General features: G+C 43.9%; 1 protein-coding gene across 1 annotated transcript in view; it reads right to left on the bottom strand.

Annotated features, from left to right (window-relative positions):
- The window catches only part of ACADM (acyl-CoA dehydrogenase medium chain), a 40,834-nt gene extending 20,294 nt beyond the window's left edge, over positions 1 to 20,540 (bottom strand). Inside the window, exons 1-6 of the mRNA XM_045027721.1 lie at positions 20,391 to 20,540; positions 11,768 to 11,864; positions 7,228 to 7,325; positions 7,062 to 7,131; positions 2,799 to 2,899; positions 2,629 to 2,709 (exon numbers count right to left, since the gene is read on the bottom strand). Of these exons, the coding sequence (XP_044883656.1) occupies positions 2,629 to 2,709; positions 2,799 to 2,899; positions 7,062 to 7,131; positions 7,228 to 7,325; positions 11,768 to 11,864; positions 20,391 to 20,414 (471 nt within the window). The 5' untranslated portion in view covers positions 20,415 to 20,540. The remainder of the gene's footprint in view (positions 1 to 2,628; positions 2,710 to 2,798; positions 2,900 to 7,061; positions 7,132 to 7,227; positions 7,326 to 11,767; positions 11,865 to 20,390) is intronic.
- Between the last annotated feature and the right edge of the window lie 398 nt (positions 20,541 to 20,938).

Here is a 20,938-nt window from a genome sequence, read left to right as displayed (position 1 = left end):
ATAAGAGGGAGTAAATAACACTTCCTTATTTACTTTCTCCACACCAGTCATGATTTTACAGACTATCATATCCCCTCCTTAGTCCTCTTTTTTCCCCAGGCAGAAAAGTCCCAGTCTTATTAATCTCTCCTCATATGGCAGCCGTTCCATACCCCTAATAATTTTTGTTGCCTTTTTCTGAACCTTTTCTAAGTCCAATTAAATCTTTTTTGAGATGGGGCGACCACATCTGCACACAGTCTTTAAGATGTGGGCGTACTATGGATTTATATACTGGCTATATGATATTTTCTGTTTTCTTATCTAGCCCTTTCTTAATGATGTCCAACATTCTGTTCATTTTCTTGACTGCCACTGTACATGGAGTGGATTTTTTCAGAGAACTATCCACAATGACTCCAAGATTTCTTTCTTGAGTGGTAACAGCTAATTTAGACCCAATCATTTTATATGTTTAGTTGGGATTATGTTTTCCAATGTACATTACTTTGTATTTATCAACACTGAATTTCATCTGCCATTTTGCTGCCCAGTCACCCAGTTTTGAGAGATCCTTTTGTAGCTCTTCACAGCCTGCGTGGGACTGAACTATCTTGAGTAGTTTTTTTTAACATCTGGAAATTTTACCACCTCACTGTTTACTCCTTTTTCCAGAGCATTTATGAAAATATTGAATAGGCCTGGGCCTAGTAAAGACCCCTGGTGGACACCACTATTTACCTCTCTCCATTCTGAAAACTGACCATTTATTCCTACCCTTTGTTTCCTATCTTTTAACCAGTTCGCAATCCATCAGAGAACCTTTACTCTTGTCTCATAACTGCTCACTTAGCTTACAAGCCTTTGGTGAGGGACCTAGTCAAAGGCTTTCTGAAAATCTAAATACACTATATCCACTGGATCCAACTTGTCCACATGCTTGTTGACTCCCCCAAAGAATTATAGTAGATTAGTGAGGCATGATTTCCCTTTACAAAAATCATGTTGACTATTCCCCAACAAACTATATTAAACTATTTGTCTGATAATTTTGTTCCTTACTATACTTTCAACCAGTTTGCCCAGTACTGAAGTCAGGTTTACTGGTCTGTAATTGCCGGGTTCACCTCTGGAGCTCTTTTTAAAAAACTGGTGTCACATTAGCTATCCTCCAGTCATTTGGTACAGAAGCTGGTTTAAATGATAGGTTACAGACTACAGTTAGTAGTCCTACAATTTCACATTTCAGTTCCTTCAGAACTCTTGGGTGAATACCATCTGGTCCTGGTGACTTATTACTGTTTAGTTTAGAAATTTATTCCAAAACCTCCTCTAATGACACCTCAATCTGGGACAGTTGCTCAGATCTTGGGTTTTGGAATCTCCCTCACATCCTCAACTGTGAAGATTGATGCAAAGAATTAATTTAGTTTCTCCATAATGGCCTCATTGTCCTTGAGTGCTCCTTTAGCATCTCGATCATCCAGTAGCCTCACTAATTATTTAGCAGGCTTCCTGCTTCTGATGTTCGTAAAAAAATTTTGCTATTATTTTTTGAGTCTTTGGCTAACTGTTCTTCAGATTTTTTTTGGCCTTCCTAAATATATTTTTATACTTCATTTGCCAGAGTTTTTGCTCCTTTCTATTTTCCTCACTAAGATTTAATTTCCACTTTATAAAGGATGCCTTTTGTCTCTCACTGCTTCTTTTACTTTGTTGTTTAGCCATGGTGGCTCTTTTTTGGTTCTCTTACTACGTTTTTCAATTTGGGATATACATTTAAGTTGAGCCTCTATTATGGTGTCTTTAAAAAGTTTCCAAGCAGTTTGCAAGGGTTTTAATTTTGGTGCTGTACCTTTTCATTTCTGTTTAACTAACCTCCTCGTTTTTGTGTAGTTCCCCTTTCTGAAATTAAATGCTACGGTGTTGGGCCGCTGTGGTGTTTTCCTCGCCACAGGGATATTAAATTTAATTATATTATGGTCACTATTACCAAACGGCCCATATATATTTATCAATCTGGTTTCTATACTTCAACTCTAATATGATACATTTCCATGACCCTTGTCCAGGGTCACACATTCTTTGTGCCTTAATTTCCACATATGAGAGTGTGAAGTGCTTTGAAATCTGGAGCTAAAAGTGCAAAGGGATGTTTTATGTTTATCCTGTTCTTTTGTAATGCTCTATTTTTGGCTGCTTAGTTATGCAGCCTTTTTTGAAGTAGACATCTGAATCTTCCCCATTTTCTAGATACAGCAGCTACTGAGAGATTATAGTACTTCAGATTGTTTTTATGCCCGTAGGTGTTGGGATATATTTTTAATTATTTTCTGAAATCTGCCTCCGATTACACAAATGTGATTTTTTCCCCCCCGAACACCCACCCGCTACGCCTCTTCTTGAAAGAAAAGTTAGATTTTGAGACAATTACGTTAGGATTCCTGGATGACTATACTCCAAATAACTTCTATTTGCTAACTGAATGTGTTCCACTTACTATCCCTGATATTACAGTAAATTGTGATGTCTAGTTATATTTAAGTACCTATTTGGATTAAGTACATATCCCTTTACATTTTCTTCAAAAGAAAACAAAATAAGATATCATGGACCATAAGCATTCTATAAAGTAGCAGCTACACTTACACACATCAATGGCGCCTCAGTCATTCTCCCCAAATATTTCTTCTGCTGTTGCTCATTTCCTGCAATGATGACTGGCATTTGCTACAAGAGAAGATTTCTTCTTTTAAAATAGTGAACAGCATTCTATAAACTCTAGTCAAAAATAGTAGGAAAAAAAACAAGGAACTTACTCCCAAGGAATTCGCTTCAATAGCAGTTTGGACCCCTGTACATCCATAAGCTAATTCTTCTGTAATAAGGCATGCTTCAAAAGTGCCAAGGCCCAGTCCACCTACAGTTAAACAGTTTATTTACCAAAAATAGTTTACAGCCAAAGCATGCAACAATTCTTAATACAGATAAATTCAAGGAAATATCAAAAACATATCCCCTTGGATAGTCTGTATTTATCACATTTTATCCAAATAGTAAATTCCGCAGGCATGAGAATTTAGAGTTCTGTCAAATAAGACTATTTAAAAAAATAAAATTTCACACTCTAGGGTTTCTGTGAGCGATCTGCTCAGCAAGCTACAAAGAACTGAGACAAAAGTATTTTTGTACGAACTTCTTGTTGTCAATACTCTTGCTCTCCCCCTCCATACTGGACCCTTGTGCCTCCAGATTCTAGTTGTTATCCAGCCAGCCGAGAATTTTCCTGAAGTATAAGAGTTCTGAGCTCAAAAGCTGGCAGTATGGACTCTCACCCCATCCCCCTTCTGGCCCAAATTTAAGGCATGTGCTCCAAATAGTCTCCAATTGGCAAATGGTCCCTTTGGGGTCAGTCCTTGGGCTGTTCTAACTTGTGCCAGAGCCTAGGCAGAGACAGGCAGAGAAACTGGGGAGTAATCAGCTCCCTGACATTTCCCCTACTAAACCAAATAGATGCCAGCCATAGCAGAGAATCTGGCCCTAAATCGATAGGTTTCAATCTAACCTCCAGTTTCCACAGTCAGCCTGAGTAGTCCTCTAAAGCCTACAGAGGTTAGTGCCTTTTTTTGTGATTGCATGGTATTGTTACCAGACTTGAGGCCTGCAACAAAATTATTTTTTCTACAGTGATCACTCTTGATTAATTCCACATCATACTTAGACACTGTAGTGAGATTCCTTCGAAAATACAGTAGATAAAAAAAAAATCACTGAAGTTAACTGTGTACCTTCTTCTAAATCACACTACAAAAGAAAATCTGCTAGGAAGAGATGGGGTCCTCCTGACATGGAAGGGAAAGAATATCTCCTAGTGAGGAGAGCTTTAAACTATGTTCAAAAGGTGGCAGGTGACCAAAGCCCATAGATAGGCATAAAGAAGGCAATCTTAAAAGAAGGCTAGGTGTTGGGAGTGGGGGGAGGTAGCGGGACATGGAAAATTACAGTAAGGTCATAGGAGCGACAAGAGAGAAATCAGTGGAGAAAACTGTTCAACATCTTAGATTTCTATATACAAATGCAAGGAGTTTGGGGAATAAACAGGAAGAAGTGGAAGAGAGTTGTACATAAGCTAAATGATGACTAAACTGGCATTACAGAAACTTGGTGGGATAAGTCTCATGACTGGAATATTGGTACAGAAAGGTATAGCTTGTTCAGTAAGGACAGGAAGGGAAAAAAAGGGAGGAGGTGTTGCATTATACAAAAAGAATATTTATATTACACACACACACACACACTATATTATATATATATATATATGTGCGCGTTCTGAGGTCAAGGAAGAAGTAAGAGGCAGACCAGCTGAAAAAGTCTCTGGGTAATGATAAAAGAGGGAAAAAGGGGTCATGGTAGGGGTCTACTATAGGCCATCACATCAGGAAGAGGAGGTGGAGAACGCATTTCCAGAATGAACAGAAATATCCAAAAACACAAGACTTACTAGTAATAGAGAACTTTAATTTCCCAGACACCTGTTGGCTTTAAGTCTTGGAATGTATTGAGGACAATTTTTTGCTCCAGAAAGTGAAGGAGGTAATCAAGAGGACAGCCATTTTAGACTTGATGGGGAATTGGTTGTGAATCTGAAGAGAGAAGGCAATTTGGGTGAAAGTGATCATGAAATAATAGATTTCCTGAATCTAAGGAAAGAAAGGAACGAGAACAGCCAAATAAATGACAATGGACTTCAACAAAGCAGACAAACTCAGGAAACTGATAGGTAAGGTCTCATGGGAAGAAAATGTAAGGGATAAAGAAGTTCAGGAGAGCTGGCAGTTTCTCAAGACGACAATATTAAAGGCATAACTGCAAACTACTCTGATGCAGAGGAAAGATAGAGCCATATTGGCCTCTTAACTATTTTTCCTAGCAGGAGCTAGGAAAATCAAAAAGGAATCCTACCGGAAGTGGAAAGGATGAAAAGAGGAGTACAAAAGAACAGCCCAAGTATGAAGGGACAAAATCAGAAAGACTAAGGCACAAAATAAATTACATGTAATAAGGGACCTAAAAGGCAATAAGAGACTCCTTAAATACAGTAAAGAAAGAAGAAAAAAAAAGACAAAGAAAAGCTTAAATCCTCTAATTAACAGGGAAGGAGAGCTAATAACTGATGACATCAAGAAGGCTAGGTGTTTAATGCCTATTTTGCTTCAGTCTTCACTAAAAATGGTCATACTTCAACACAATAAATATTAACAAGAAGGGTGAAGAAAAGCCAAAATAGGTGAATACTTCTGATTTATTCAAACAGTCTTTAACCTGTTCTTCAAGTCCACAGGGACTGATGAAATTCATCCTTGGGTACGTAAAGAACTAGCTGAAGCAATCTCGAACCCAGTAGCAATTATCATCAAGAACTCAAGAGGCCTGGAAAAGGGTAAACATAGCACCTATCTTTAAAAAGGAGACAAAGATGACCCGGGAAATAATAGACCCATCAGCCTAACTCCAAAACCTGGAAAGATACTGGAACAAATTATTAAACAATGAATTTGTAAGCACCTACAGGACAATAGGATTATAAAGAATAGCCTGCATGGATTTGCCAAGACCAAATCACGTCAAACCAACCTAATTTTGTCTTTGACAGAGTTACTGGCTTAGTGGATGAGGGGAAGCTGTAGACATAGTATCTCTTGATTTTAGTAAAGCTTTTGACACAGTTCCACAAGACATTTTCATAGGCTAACTAGGGAAATGTTGTCTAGATGAAATTACTATAAGGTTGGTGCAAAACTGGAAAGAAAGACTGTACTCAAAGAGTAGTTATCAAGGGTTCGCTGTCAAACTGAGAGGACATATTTAGTGAAGTCCAACAGGGGTCAGTCCTGCATCTGATACTAGTCAATAATTTCTTTAATGACTTGAATAATGGAGTGGAGGGGAGAGAATGATTACAAAATTTGCCAATGACACAAAACTAATAGAGGTTGGAAGCACTTTGGAGGACAGAATTAGAATTCAAAAGGACACTGAAAAATTGATCTGAATCAACAGGATGAAATTCAGTAAAGACAAGCACAAAGTAATTAGGAAGGAAAATCAAATACATAACTACAAAATGGAGAATACTTGGCTAGTTGATAGAACTGCTGAAAAGAATCTGGGGCGGGGGAAATAGCTGATCACAAACTGAATTGGACTCAACAATGTGATGCAACTGTGAAAAAGGCTATCATCATATTAACAGGAGTGTCGAATATAAGACATGGAAAGTAACTGCCCAGCTCAGTCTGCACTGGTTAGACCCATGTTGGAGTACTGTACAAATCGTGGGTACCACACTAAGAAAGACAAAGACAAACTGGAGAGAGTCTGGAGTAGTGCAACAAAAATGATTAAAAGTTTAGAAAACCTGATTTATGATGAAATATTAAGAAAACTGAACACATTTAGTCTAGAGAAAAAACCTAGCAGTCTTCAAATTGTTATGGACTGCTATAAAGAAGACTGATCAACTGCTCTTCACGTCCACTGAAAGCAGGACAGGAAATGATGGGCTTAATTGGCAGCGAAGAATTAGGTTAGATATTAGGAAAATCTTTCTAGCTGTAAGGGTAGTTAAGCTCTTGAATAGGCTTCCAGAGGAGGTTGTTGAATCCCCATCACTGGAGGTTTTTAAAAACAGATTGGACAAACACTTGTCAGGGATGTCAAAGTTTACTTGGCCCTGCTTCAGCATAGGAGGCTGGAGTTGATGACTCCAGCTGTACATTCTGTGATTCTATGATAATGCTGTATGTTTTTTCCAGTAGCAGCCCTTAGCCTCTAGTATGTTTGTGAATGCTGTTGTATTTGTGTATTTTAACTTTTAATATCTAGGAATTTTTAATCATGCACTGAACAAGTCAGCCTGCCTATTTGACTATACCTGTTACTGCTTTACGTCTTCAAATTCGGAGTAGTTTATTTAGTACCAACCACATAACATTACCTTAAAAATAAAAACAGGGGGGGTCCTCTGTAGCATCATTCTTCATTTCTTTTATTTTATAAGCTTAAAAGAGTTGCTTACTCACCACAACTTTCTGGTATGTGTGAATTCATCAGACCAAGTTCCCATGCCCGTTTTATAAGAGGAACGGGATACTGAAAAGAAAGTATCAGTCATTCAGTTAATTTCTGCAGAACTGGAAAATGTTGAATATCCACACCTATTTTCCCACAAAAATATGGCAAGCCTACCTCTCCAGTTTTGTCATACTGTGCAGCAACAGGGATGATTTCCTCTCTAGCAAATTTACGAGCAGTAGCTTGAAACTCTCTCTGTTCATCACTGAGCTCTATAAAACAAACTATTTTAGTCACTAATTCTACACTACAGTTAGTCTTACTGCTTGTTAGAACTACTGTTCTACTCCAGTGTTCCTTCTAATTTTTCCCACCCATGTGCGGAATGAATATTGTTATTGGTGCACATAACAAGATTAATTTGATGGTGGTGGGGCCAAGGGGTTCAGAGTGTGGGAGGGAACTCAGGGCTAGGGCTGAGGGTTGGGGTGCAGGGGTGTGAGGGCTCCAGGGCTGAGGCTGCAGGATAGGTGCCCCTTCCCCAGCCGTGCCTGGGGCCACGCCGCAGCAGAGTTGGGGCTGGCAGGTCCCCAGGCAGGTTCCCTGAGCACCGGCACAGTGCTAAATAGGCTGCTGTGCAGCTTACAGGGAACCTAGATCTGCTCCCACCTGAAGGGCAGGGAAAAAAGAAAAAGAAAAGCCATCCTCAATTGCCTCCTGGGGACCAAAAAGGCTTATCCTTCACTTACCTAAGAGCATAGTCCTTCACTTTTCACCTAACAACATTTCCAATGCACTTATTTATTGATGATACAGTGATCTGCAGAACATTGAAAATGTCAATGTGGGTGTGATGCTTCCCGGGGGTACCCAGGGTTGTGAGGAAACTCATCACCACCTGCCCTTAGTGTGAGGAAATCTTGTCTGTGCCTGCTGAGTCAGCTCCCTGATTCCATCAGCTTCTGGTAACACAAGCACTGCTTTCCAGGCCCACAGGCCTGGTACTCTCTGTACAAGTTACCGACAGGCACACACAAATCTTAAAGTCCTCTACACGTCCTTCTGGAGTGAACTATCCACTTATCCACTGAAAACTCTCAGAACTCTCAGATTCTCTACGTTCAAAGGAACAGTACACACCAACTTATTAGTTTCATGTCAAGATCACCACTCTGCTTAACACAGATAGATAGATTTACAGTAAAAACAAGAATAAAGTTTAGTATCAAAGAACAGATATTCAAATGAAAGAATATTCAAAGAATATTGTAAACAAATAGTTACATACAAAACAAAATCCTAACATGCCTTCTGGAGCCTAAACTTAACTCACAAGACATACCTGTGTTTCCTAAAAGATAGCATACCCCAAATTCCTTTCCCAGCATTTTCAACTAGGATGGCTCAGACCAGTGGTCTCCAACCTTTTTATGCACAAGATCACTTTTTGAATTTAAGTGCAACCCAGGATTTATTCTGCCCCTTTCCCGAAGTCCCGCCCCACTCACTCCATCCCACCCTTCCTTCATCACTCGCTTTCCCCCACCCTCACTCACTTTCACCAGCCTGGGGCAGGAGGTTGGGGTTCCAGAGGGGGTGCAGGCTCTGGGCTGGGGCCAAGGGGTTCGGAGCACGAGAGGGGGTTCTGGGCTGTGGGCTGGGGCAGAGTGTCAGGGTGCAGTAGGGGGTATGGGGTGCAGGCTACAGGAGGGGACTCAGGGTTGGGGTTGGTGCAGGCTCCTGCTGGGTGGCACTTCCCTCAGGCAGCTCCTGGTTGGCGGTGCAGTGGGGCTAAGGTAGGCTCCCTGCCTGCCCTGGCCCCACACTGCTCCCGGAAGGGGCCAACATGCCCCAGCTTGGCCCCGGGGGATAGGGAACCTGGCTCCACGCATTGCCCCTCTCTGCAGGCACCACCCCCGCAGCTCCCATGGACCACAGTTCCCCATTTTCAGCCAATGGGAGCTGCGGGGGTGGTGCTTGCAGGCAGAAGCAATGCACAGAGACCCCCCCTCCATGGGGACATGCTGCACTGGCCACTTCTGGGAGCAGCGTGGAGCAAGCAGGGAGCCTGCCTTAGCAGCAGCCCTGCTACACCATGCGGCCGGACTTTTAGCAACCGGAGATTGTGATCAACTGGGAGAGTCTCCAGGATCGACCAGTCGATCGCAATCGACCAGTTGGTGACCACTGGCTTAGACTCTCCTTTTGTAAGATCAGCTTGTCTTCCCAGACTGAAGGATGAAATCTAATCTCCTTTCTACTTCCTTTATGCAGTTACAGAATATGGTCCTTTAGCCCAGAAGGTCCCCTCTTCAGAGGCTTATCTTGGGCCTGCATCTGGCCCAGACAGCAAACATAGCCTGTCTCCATATATGTCCATTGTTTTTTATGCTGATTGAATTGGCCCAGAGGCATACAATACACAGTAGACAAGCAGAAAGATAAGTGTTTACTACCCACTTTCTGCCTAGAATCTGTTTATCGCCTTCCAGTGATCTGTCTTAACTTACATAATTTTCAATATACACACAACACATTATCTTCACATACATTTCATAATGGCTATGATGACCAGTGTGAAATATGCTTTCAGCAAAGATCTTACATAACTCCTTTTGGAGAACCCAGGGGATACCTATAATCCTATGTACTGTGGTGCCAGTTGGAACCAAGAGCTTTCTGGGTCACAGTGGAGGAGACATTAAAAAAATTAGTTTATTATCAAAATGAATAAGGAACACTGTACTGACTGGAATAGAGAAGGGGGATGAGGAAAGTGAGGGCTTGGTGGATTCCTGCCCCCTAGTTCCAAGGTTCCTGATATATTGCACAGAATACAGGGCCTTGTCTTTAAGCAACAGTCTGCTACACAGAAGATACAGACGTTCCAGGCATCTTTTCTTTGGCGGTTGCTCAACCAACTACTAAATATTTATTGCAATTGCATCTACACAATCAAATCAAGTGTGTTAGTCCAAGTATCTTAAACATTTAATACCAGACAGAAAAACATTGTCCAAGTCCACGAGGGGCAGGCTTGCCAATGGATAAAGCCTGCACGTATGTGGCCTACATTTTCTAACTGACAATAGCAGCAAAGTGGGGAGTCACAAAAGAGCTACTTCTAGTCATTAGCAGCACATGTGATCACTCCACCGCTGAAGCAACTGAACTTTACCCAAAGATAACATGGAAATTCAAAACTTAGGGGTTGGAGTGTTGGATATCTCACGATATAGGCACTGGCTATGTTTGAAGCTTGTCCTTGCCACCTAGTATGTGTCCTGAGGGTGATATTGAGTTTCCTCAATAGAATTGTCCAAATGGGATGCCATGGGCTAAGACATTGTTTCAAGGGATTAAACACATCTTTAAACAAGGGTAAATATGGCATGCCTTGCACCTTAAGGAGTAAATTCTGCAAGGCGACTAGTCGGCTGATGTTAGACAGAACTGGCAGCAAGGCCAGGATGGGCAGTCTCATAGTACCTGTTATTACACCTAGGTTTCATTCTGCTGAGTGTCTATTAGTCCTGTGTGAAAAGAGCTGAGCCATACTGGGAGCAATATCTTGCTACAGAATAGCTCAAGCAAACCCAGAATTTTTTTAGTGGGGTATAATGCAGTTATGGTCTCATCATATATTCCCTATATACCCAGCTTTGGCAGGGGAAACCAAAACTGCAACTATCAGGCCAAGTCTTTCAGACCCAGCCAGCACGGACCGTCAAGCTTTCTCAGCGAATCAAATACTGAACAGTCACAGTTCAGCTTAATGTTAACAATGCAGCAGAAATCCGGTATTTTCAAAGCAGTACATCTCATACTCTTCCAAATATCTAGCTCCCGCCTCTCCAATAACGACACTTCAGTTATAATTATGTGCTCATATAGGATGAACTTGTACATCTGCTAAATGATTTGTATTTATTATGTTATTAGACTACAATGTATCATAATCACTGGACAGATAGTAAGTTGAAAAGTTGAGATTGTTATACTGTTACAGGAATCCCTTGTGGAGTTGCTTTAATCTCAAGTTAAAGGATGCCTCTATTTAAAGAGTTCATATAAACTTGATGTATGACACTTCAAAGAGACAAACTACAGGTCCAAAACATTGTCAGAACAACTAAGCCATTACTAGATCTTTCTCATTACTAATGAAAAACTACACATGAACAGATGAGAGAATCACACTTCTGCATGTAGTTAGTTACAGTTACAAAAAGTGACTTGAGCAGACTTTTGAAAATCTAAATTGTTATAACTTAAATTATATCTAAACCATATTCTTTCAAATATAACAGTTTTCATGCTCCTTTAAGACTATTTGTATTTCAAAAGAAAGCCATTTGAGTTAGTTATTCAAGGATAGAAAGATTCCACCACTGAAGAACTCCAAAAGAAGTTGAGATTTGTTTTTTTAAATCCAACTCTACATACATACACACACACACACACACACACAGGTTTTCTGACCTGACCAAGAAAGGAATTTTGTCTCAAATATTTTTTAAAAGAAAGAATAATCAATGAAAATAGGGCTTTTGTATGAAAGTGTTTTCTCAACCTGAACTACAGCATCACCCTGCATTGCAATAATATGGAACACATTCTTGAGCTATTGAAGGACAGTTACTTTCTCCAGATTGTAACAAATTTTAGATATAAACTGCTGAGCAACATTGCTTCAGACCCACAGAGTACTTACCAAAACTAAAGCCAGCTCCAGATTTAATGTGATGTGACGCTTCAGCAGCTTGACTAGATTGTGATCTCCAGCCACATTGAGCAATGCTTCGAAGAACCTGTTTAAAATAAAGGAATATGAGATTTATTTAACATGCTCACAAGCAAAGCTTCTTGGAGCCTTAAGAACTACTGGATTGGTTTATAACACATTAAAATTTAAATACAGACATACATTCATCTTTCTAAGCAAATACTGCATCAAATGTTGCAAAATAATTACAAGTGTTTTTAAAAGTTTTGGCTATTTTAGGTCCTGATCCTGCAATGTGCAGCACGTGGGCAGACTGCTTGTCTGCATGGAACCCAAGACTTCAGTGGGACTGTGTGTGGGTTCAGCAGTCCAACTATGCACTACATGTTGCAGCACTGGGGCCTTGAAAAGAGGGTGGGGGAAGTGTAATATAAGCATTTGTTAATCCTGTTTTAAATTAAGCTTTTACATGTATTAATAATATTCTGCCTAGAAATCAGCATTTGCCAGAATATATTGTTTGGAAAATCTCAATCTCAGAAATTCATGGAGCATGCGCTATTTTCTGTTTGCTTTTTTTGTAAGGAACTACTGCCCCAGATGGCTAGTGATCTATGGTCACTTTGCTCCAGAAGTTTGTGACTCAGCAGTAAATATGGACTTTATTTTCCTCTCTAAAGTTGATCATTGACTTTTCCCCTTCCATTTTACTTCTGTGCTTCTTGCATTCTTTGCTTCTTAGGTGGTGGGAGGTATATTGTTTATTATATCTTAAGGCATGCTGTGAAGAGAAGTACAGTGCTTAACCACCACAAGATTCTACTATGCAATTTCTGCTTAAGACTGATGAGATAGTGCCAATATTTCCCCAAAGAAAAAATATTTTTCAGGGGTTTTCTTTTTTTGGAGGGAGCCGGGGTGAAGATGGGAGAGCAGCAGTTAACTGGATCAAATGAAGCAGGCACAGTGAAAATTATTTGGTAAATCCAGCAAAGTAAGTATGAGCTGGTCCTCAAACTGGTAGTTTAGTGTTCAGACTTTGTGTAAAAGTCAACTGCATAAGACTTTTAAGAGCATACTTTGCAAACACTATTAAACCCACTGAACATTCCCTTGAGAATACAGTTACATATGTGTCATGAACATAAAGCTAAAGGTAGTATAAAATCCCTCCTTTACCTATACAGAGTTAAGAAGCTCAAATAACCTGGTTGACATCTGATCAAACGGACCAATAAGGGGAGAAGATGCTTTCAAATGTGTGGGGGAAGGTTTGTGCTTGGTGCTGCATGTGTTGTTCTCTCTGAGACAAAGAGAGACCAATCAAGTAATCCAGCTCTTACAGAAATGATACTATTTCTGTAATATTAGATGTCAGTAATAGCAAGGAAATGCGTTAGATTATCTTTTGTTTTAGCTTGTGAATTTTCCCTATGCTAAGAGGGAGTTTTATTCCTGTTGTTTTTTTGGTTTTTTTTATTTTAAAGTTTTTGCCTACAGGGGAATCCTCTGTGTTTTAAAGCTTATTACCCTGTAAAATTGCCTTCCATCCTGATTTTACAGAGGTGCTTCTTTTATTTTTTTTCTTTATAATAAAGTTCTGTTTTTAAGAATCTGATTGGTTTTTTAGTGTCCTAAAAACCTAAGGGTCTGATCTGTGCTCACCTTGGTTACCTATTTGGTTGGTATATCATTTTCAAGCCTCCCCAGAAAAGGGGGTGAAGGAGCTTGGGGGGTATTTTGGGGAAACAGGAACTCCAAGTGGTCCATTTCCTGAATCTTTGTCTAACTCACTTGGTGGTGGCAGCGATACCATCCCAGGGCAAGGAATTTGTGCCTTGGGAAAGTTTTTAACTTAAGCTGGTGGAATATAAGATTAGGGGGTCTTTCATGCGGGTCCCCACATCTGTACCTCAGAGTGGGGAGGGAACCCTGACAATATGGAACAACAAATTTGACCAAATGTAAGTTACTTTCAGCACAGCATTTCACCTTCCAAAGAGGTCCCTCCCTTCACTGATTTCTAAGATAAGCTGAACATAAGATATCATAGTGTTTCAATAAATGACATAGTAATGACAAGTCATCTTTAAAGACTATATAATGCCATAATTAGACACTTTCTTAGTAGCAAAGATTTTGTTTTGGCTAAAAGGTCCATCATTCTCTTGATAAGTATAGAAGATAACACATGATCTGTTAGATGTCTGGAAACAGCATAACAGGCACATAGTATGCAGCATTAAAATGTTTGATTCATGAAACTAATGCAGAAAACACTACAATAACTTCATTGGAGACTATGGCAAACAATTGTCAAATCTCAGAACGGAAGAAAGCAGATTGCTCGTTTGATGGTAGAAGAAACATGGTGGGACACAAAATTAGATTAACAACCAGACTGAAGATACAAAATGAAGTTCCACTGGATCAAATTTTCTATAAAAACTGCCTCCCAAAAATTACAAGTTAAAATAGAAGTGGTGGCTAGAGAGCAATTAAGAGTTATACACAAGGAAAAAATCTTTTCTGAGGTTTTTGGGTTTTTTTTCAAATAGATGGGACAGTTTTGAAGGTAAGTAGATACAGGAAGACAACTTCAGATGGCAAGAGAAGAGAAGCAAGCTATAGTATACTTGAATGTTGCATAACCGTCTTGAATTGGTAAGTAAGCAAGTTATTAATAGTTCCCTAATTCATTCCTCTGTAAGAAATTATTTGATTACATGTTATAAGTCCTCACTCTGAGTAGGAAGTTATGAATTATTGGAGGCTTTATCTTTTGGATAGTGTATTCAGTTAAAATGTGAGAGTTTATTACTTCACAAACAAGCATGGAAAATTTTACAGAAAAACAATACTCTCATATTTCTGTCTGTGTGCCAAATGACTGCTATGATTATTGATATAATATACAGAACCATGCAAAATTGTCTAAAAATGTCTAAGTGACAGATCTGAAACACGTTAGGGACTTGGATCCTTCAAATTTTCTTGATTGCAATGTCACTGACTAGGACGGTATACTTTATTATATCAGGACGGCTGTTTTTGGAAAGGCTTTTTCTAATTTTCATCTTGCCAAGAGTTTGTAACCATTTCTTTTGGATGCAGCCCTTGCGGCAGTCATTCATGCCTTTGGGGATCCAATGGCTTTGTTTAGGCTAGGAAAAGAGATTAACTTTGGGTTGGGCTTAGCTCTTACCTAGGCAATAACTCGACCTGCTAAAATCATGCTAAACATACTACCCTGCATCTACACAAGGAAAAGCAGTCAACTTTAGTTTAGATTTACCAAAACTATCTTAGCTAAGCCGACCCTATACTGACCCTTTTTCCTTATCAAGACAAAGCTGAGTAGTGGAGTATTACAATGCATTTTACATAGAGGTATACCTTAAGTCAACCCAGGGTATGTCTACACAACAATGTAAGCCCAGGCTCAGACTCAAGGTTGCTCCCAATCCCCTATTCCGCCTACACACAAATCTCTCAGATATAGACTCAGACCAATGTTTCTGGGACCAGGGACAGGAGGAGAAGAAGAGCAAACTATGGACATGAGTCCCACCAGTGGCCTTAGTGCAGTCAGGAAACCCCATTCTCTCCAAGCCAGCAATTAATTCAGGAATATTTTTATGCCTATCACCTTGCAGTAAACCATGTGCCTCATTGCCTCAGAAACCTCCACCACCACTTTACTCATAGTCGAATTTCCAACATCAAACTGGCTGGCAACAGACCTGAGGCAGTATGGGGCAGCCAGGTTCCAGACAGTTATAGCAACCTCCTTCTAGATGGCAAAAGCTCCCTCATGCAGCTGTCTTTACACCAGAGGGTCACGGCAAGCGGCTCAAAAAGCTCCAGAAATGTAGCCTTCTTCATCTGAAAGTTCTGAACCCACTGCTGGTCATCGCAGATCTGCATGATGATGTGATCCCACCAGTCAGTGCTTGTGGTCCTACACCAGAAGCATGGTCTATGTGGGGAGCATAAGCAGCTATATTGAGTGTACTGAGCAGTAACAGCTAATGCGAGTCTGCCATCCCAGCATACTCTTCCTCCTCTGCCTCCTTCTGCTCGATCATAAAATTTGTCATGTGTCTTTGGTGAGTCAGAAAATGCCACCAAAATGTCCACCAGCACCTCTTAGATGCTCCACCCTCTTCCTGACAAAAAGAGTGAAAGCACATGCAAGCAAATTACTTGAAAAGGGGTCTCCTCCATGTTGCTAGGCAAGATATATTGATGGGCTGTTCAAATTTCCTGTAATGTGCAGGGTGGGGAGTAAAGTTGTCCCACAATGCACCACACACAAAGGGTTAGAGTGGCCACATTTTGGGAGGGCACTAGAGAGTATGAAATATCATTGGTTTGACTCAGGTCTGTGAGCTGCAGAGTGGACGCTGGAGTCCAAGGTTTGAGTCCTGGCTAGAAAATTGTTAATGTAGGGTTAAGAATAACTATAGATGCTCAAGCCCCAGGTTCTCTACACAGGTCAGCTGACTCAAGTCCCACTAACCCTGGGTTTACATTGCAGCATAGACATACCCCTACAGGCTGAAGCAGAATTGGCAAGTACCTTATTATGTGGCACTGCTTGCTGCAAGTACAGGACATCAGCTTTCCATGATCTGCATTTGTTGCCTGTTAGCTTTGAGGTGAACTTTAAGATGTTAGGTTTGATCTGTAAAACACTAAATGGCAAGAGACTTTTCTTCCTGCATGACACTGCCACAGCCACAGTCAGCAGAGGTGGTCAAGTTGGTATAAAAAGAGAGTTACGGCCAGGAGGGGAACTCATCTACAGAACTTGTTTACTTTGCTAACCTGGAATACCTACATTTGTTGATCATTGTAGTCAGCTGCAAGAACCATCTATTTACCTAGCATTTCAGAGTTGCAGGGCTATAATAAAGTCTGGTATTTGTGGTTAACAGTGTATTTGACTCATGTTTGGAGTAAATATTTTCTGGCTTGAGGGTGGTACGTAGCTGCTAGTTCAAGTACAATTTATTTTCTTCTATAGAACTGTATTTTTATTTTCTACAGAAAGTGATTAGGACCTAGCATAAATTATTTTTACAGCACTATGACTCAAATTAAAATATATAATTAGAGATGTATATTTAAGAAGATACCTCCTTGTCAGATATTTTAAAAAATCCAAAGCTTTGTTCTCTTATTAGTGATCACTTCTGTTCAGTCTGAAGCAAGCATTGGCCTGCTGAGCCTGAGGTTGTGATTTCAGTCCTTGCGGGGGCCACTTAGGGATCTGGGGCAAAAATCAGTACTTGGTCCTGCTAGTGAAGGCAGGGGGCTGGACTCGATGACCTTTCAAGGTCCCTTCCAGCTCTATGAGATAGAAGTTATGTTTATTCATTATTTTTTTCCTCCAAGAATTTAGTCTCTTGGACTCCTCTAGCATTTCCCACACCAACAGAAGAGCCCCCTGGTTGTGTAACACATGCTGTTAAACACTATGGGTATGGCTACACTGGCGAGTTGCAGCGCTGGTGGAGGCTTTCCAGCGCTGCAATTAGTAAGTGGCCACACCTGCAGGGCACTTCCAGCGCTGCAACTCCCTGGCTGCAGCGCTGGCCGTACACCTCACTCAGCATGGGGAATAAGGATTGCAGCGCTGGTGCTGCAGCGCTGGTCATCAAGTGTGGCCACACACCAGCGCTGTTATTGGCCTCCAGGGTATAAGGATGTATCCCAGAATGCGTTTAACTAAATTACTCCCTTTGTTTTGTTATGCAGCCTCTCTTTGTTTTGTTGTGAACCTCCCGAGCTCAGTTGCTACTGGAGCTGCTCTACGGGAGCTGCTTATGTAAACAAACACAGCTCCTGTTTGCTGTCATCAATCTGTAACTACTGTTAACAATGAAATGAGATAACCCCCTGCCTGTCTCATTCACAGGGGTTGAGTGTTTGCTTTGCTTGAGAGAAACGGGGGGAGGGGGCAGAGGGGGGAAAGAGAGTATGTTGGATGCAGAGTATGTTGGATGCAGGCTGTTTGCAGTTAACAGTAAGGGGGTGGGAAAATTTTCTGATTTTGCACAGTGTCAGTTCCAAAAATCCACTCTCTTCTCCCCCACCCCCGGTCCCTGTCACATTGCCCCACACCCCCCTCTTTTGAAAAGCACGTTGCTCCCACTTGAATGCTGGGATAGGCTGCCCATAATTCATCACTCCCAACAGCGCTGCAAATGCTGCAAATGTGGCCACACTGCAGCGCTGGTAGCTGTGAGTGTGGCCACACACCAGCGCTGGCCCTGCACAGCTGGACGACCAGCGCTGCAACTACCAGTGCTGCAGATTTGTAAGTGTAGCCATACCCTAAGCAAAAGACAGAGAAACAGCATTTTGGAAGTTTAACACGTGAACTGTTCAAACATTAATCTGTCTCAGAACGCTGAAACACAGAACAGGGAAAGGACTCCAGAGGTCTGCATTTCTTTACTCTCCAGTGCACCTGCTCCACGGGGCTTAGCTTTAGAAAGCATTGTCATTTCCAGGGCCGGCTCCAGGCACCAGCTGAGCAAGCTGGTGCTTGGGGCAGCAGATTCTAAGGGGCGGCATTCCGCCCAATCCTAGGGCAGCACTGACTTTTTTTTTTGTTTGCTGCTCTGGCCGCCCTGTAGGGGGCAGAGGAGGGGAGCGCCCTGCAGCAAATTTGGAAGGGCAGCCCGCGTCCTTCCCTCCCCACCGACCGGAGCAGCTCGGAGCCCTCCCGGCAGGCGGCACAGAGGTCGGGGCCACGGGGTGAGCGCCCCCTGAAGCCCTGGCTGCCCCCCTTCTCTCTCTCCCCCCTCGCTCCCTCCCCTTCCCCCCATTAGACCGGGCACGCACTCTGCAGCACAGGGAGTCCCCTGGCTCCGGCTGCCCTGTAGGTTTTTTTTGTTTTGTTCTCCCCTGCTTTGCTGGCCGTGCCGTTCCCCCACCCCCGCTTTGCCGCTCCAGCCGCGCCGCAGGTTGTTTTTTTTCCACCTGCTTTGCCGCTCCAGCCGTGCCGTTTTTTTTGTTTTCCCCCCACCCTGCTTTACCACTCCGGCTGTGTGGTAGGTTTTTTTTCTTTTTCTTCCCTGCTTTGCCATTCCAGCTGCGCTGTTTTTTTGTTCCCCCCACCCTGCTTTGCCGCTCTGGCTGCACCGTGTTTTCTTTTTCTTTTTTTTTTTCACCTGCTTTGCCGCTCCAGCGCCCTGTTCCCCCCCCCCCTTTACCGCTCCAGCCCCACCGTGGTTTTATGTTGTTGTTGGGTTTTTTCCCCCTGCTTTGCTGCTCCAGCTGTGCTGCAGTTTCCCCCCGTCCCCCTTTGCCATTCCAGCCGCGCCGTTTTTTTTGTCTCCCCCACCCCGCTTTGCCGCTCTGGCCCCGCTGTGGTTTTGTTTTTTCCCCTGCTTTGCCGCTCCGGCCGCCCCCCCCCCTTTTTTTTTTGCTTGGGGCAGCAAAAAAGCCAAAGCCGGCCCTGGTCATTTCTAAAAGCCACACCCCGGAGAAGAGCAAGAGGCCAGTTGAGTGAAACCTTCTTGCAGAATTGATTGGAGCCAGGAGTAGAGGGGGAGAAGAATGACTTGGTCAAACAGCAGTGTGCATTCTATCAGGATGGCGCACAAATACACACCCACAGCCTAAGCCTCAGCTCTGTCCTCTTTCTCCCCACACTCAGTGACTAATGATTCAATGGACTCCAGTGTCTTCCACATTCCTCTCCACAGTTTTCCCCCTATATACCCTGGACCCCAGCATCTCCTTTGTTTTGCCTTCCATCCCCCAACATGAGCCTTCCCTTGCCTGAACCTGACCATTCCCTCAGCCCTGGTGGCTCTCCTACTTCAAGGTGCGGCCTCCCACCCCTCCCTGCCCCTGGTGTCACTCCAGCCCCCGCCTTGGCCCCAGAATCTTTTCCTCCCCCACCCCCATTTGCTTCATCCTAGGCTCTCATCACCGCCACCTGTACCCCCATGTGAGCCACAACACACATCTGCAGGGGCGGGGCCTCCACTTCAGGCTCTGACCCTTGCACCTTCCCTCAGAACCGATCACAGTGTGCGCATGCCTGAGCCTCAGGCGCTCCCCGGTCACCCCCACTTCCTGAGCCGCAATATGTCTCCCCTCAGAGACCCCTTCTCCCGCGGCCGGGGTCACCCACGTGTCCCCCCAGGGCCACCCCCCGCTTCTCCCGCGGCCGGGGTCACCCACGTCCCCCCCAGGGCCACCCCCCGCTTCTCCCGCGGCCGGGGTCACCCACGTGTCCCCCCAAGGGCCACCCCCCGCTTCTCCCGCGGCCGGGGAGACCCACGTCCCCCCCGGGGCCACCCCCCCCCCGCTTCTCCCGCGGCCGGGGTCACCCACGTCCTCCCCCCCGCTTCTCCCGCGGCCGGGGTCACCCACGTCCTCCCCCCCCGCTTCTCCCGCGGCCGGGGTCACCCACGTCCCCCCGCTTCTCCCGCGGCCGGCCGGCCGGCCGCGGTGACCCACGTCCCTCCCCAGGGCCACCCCCCCCCCGCTTCTCCCGCGGCCGGGGAGACCCACGTCCCCCCGCTTCTCTCGCGGCTGGGGCCCGCACTGCCCCAGTCCCACCGCCAGGCGAATTCCTCCTCCTCACCCGGGTGACCCTCAGCGCGGACATCTTGGTGGGCTCTGCGGAGCACGAACCGACCCCGCCGGCTGCAGGCGAGGAGCAGTGTCCGCTGGGCCCCGCCTCCCGACGTAGACCGAGGGGCGCCAGCCAGCTCCTGGGCGGGGCTGGGAGACTGGGCCCGTTGAACAGCTCGGGGGCGGGGCTGGGTTCGGGGCCGGGCTCCAAGTTCCGCGTTCAGCCTGCACCCGAGAGCCTGGGGCCAGCCAGGGGGGGCTCACCCTGGGGCCTGGGCGCGGAGAAAGGCAGCGTCCCGAGAGCGGCGCTGGGCAGAGGCGGGGAAGAGGAGCCTGGGGGTGAGAGGGTCAGGCTTGGGTGGGGCAGGGATTAGGTTCGGGAGGGGCTTACCTTTTCGGGGGGGGGGGGTCTGAGTCCCCGTCCCCCCCATGTTAGCCCTGCCTGTTTTGAGTGAGGAGCTTAGAACAGGAATGCATTCGGCGCATGCACTCGCTGCATGACTGCTTGGGGTGCGAAGCTGAGAACGGGTACGCTCAACACAAACACCTCAGACGCTC

The sequence above is a fragment of the Mauremys mutica genome, chromosome 8 (assembly GCF_020497125.1).
Source record: "Mauremys mutica isolate MM-2020 ecotype Southern chromosome 8, ASM2049712v1, whole genome shotgun sequence".
Classification (NCBI taxonomy): Eukaryota; Metazoa; Chordata; order Testudines; family Geoemydidae; genus Mauremys; species Mauremys mutica.
This window is presented reverse-complemented; position numbering and strand designations above follow the sequence as displayed.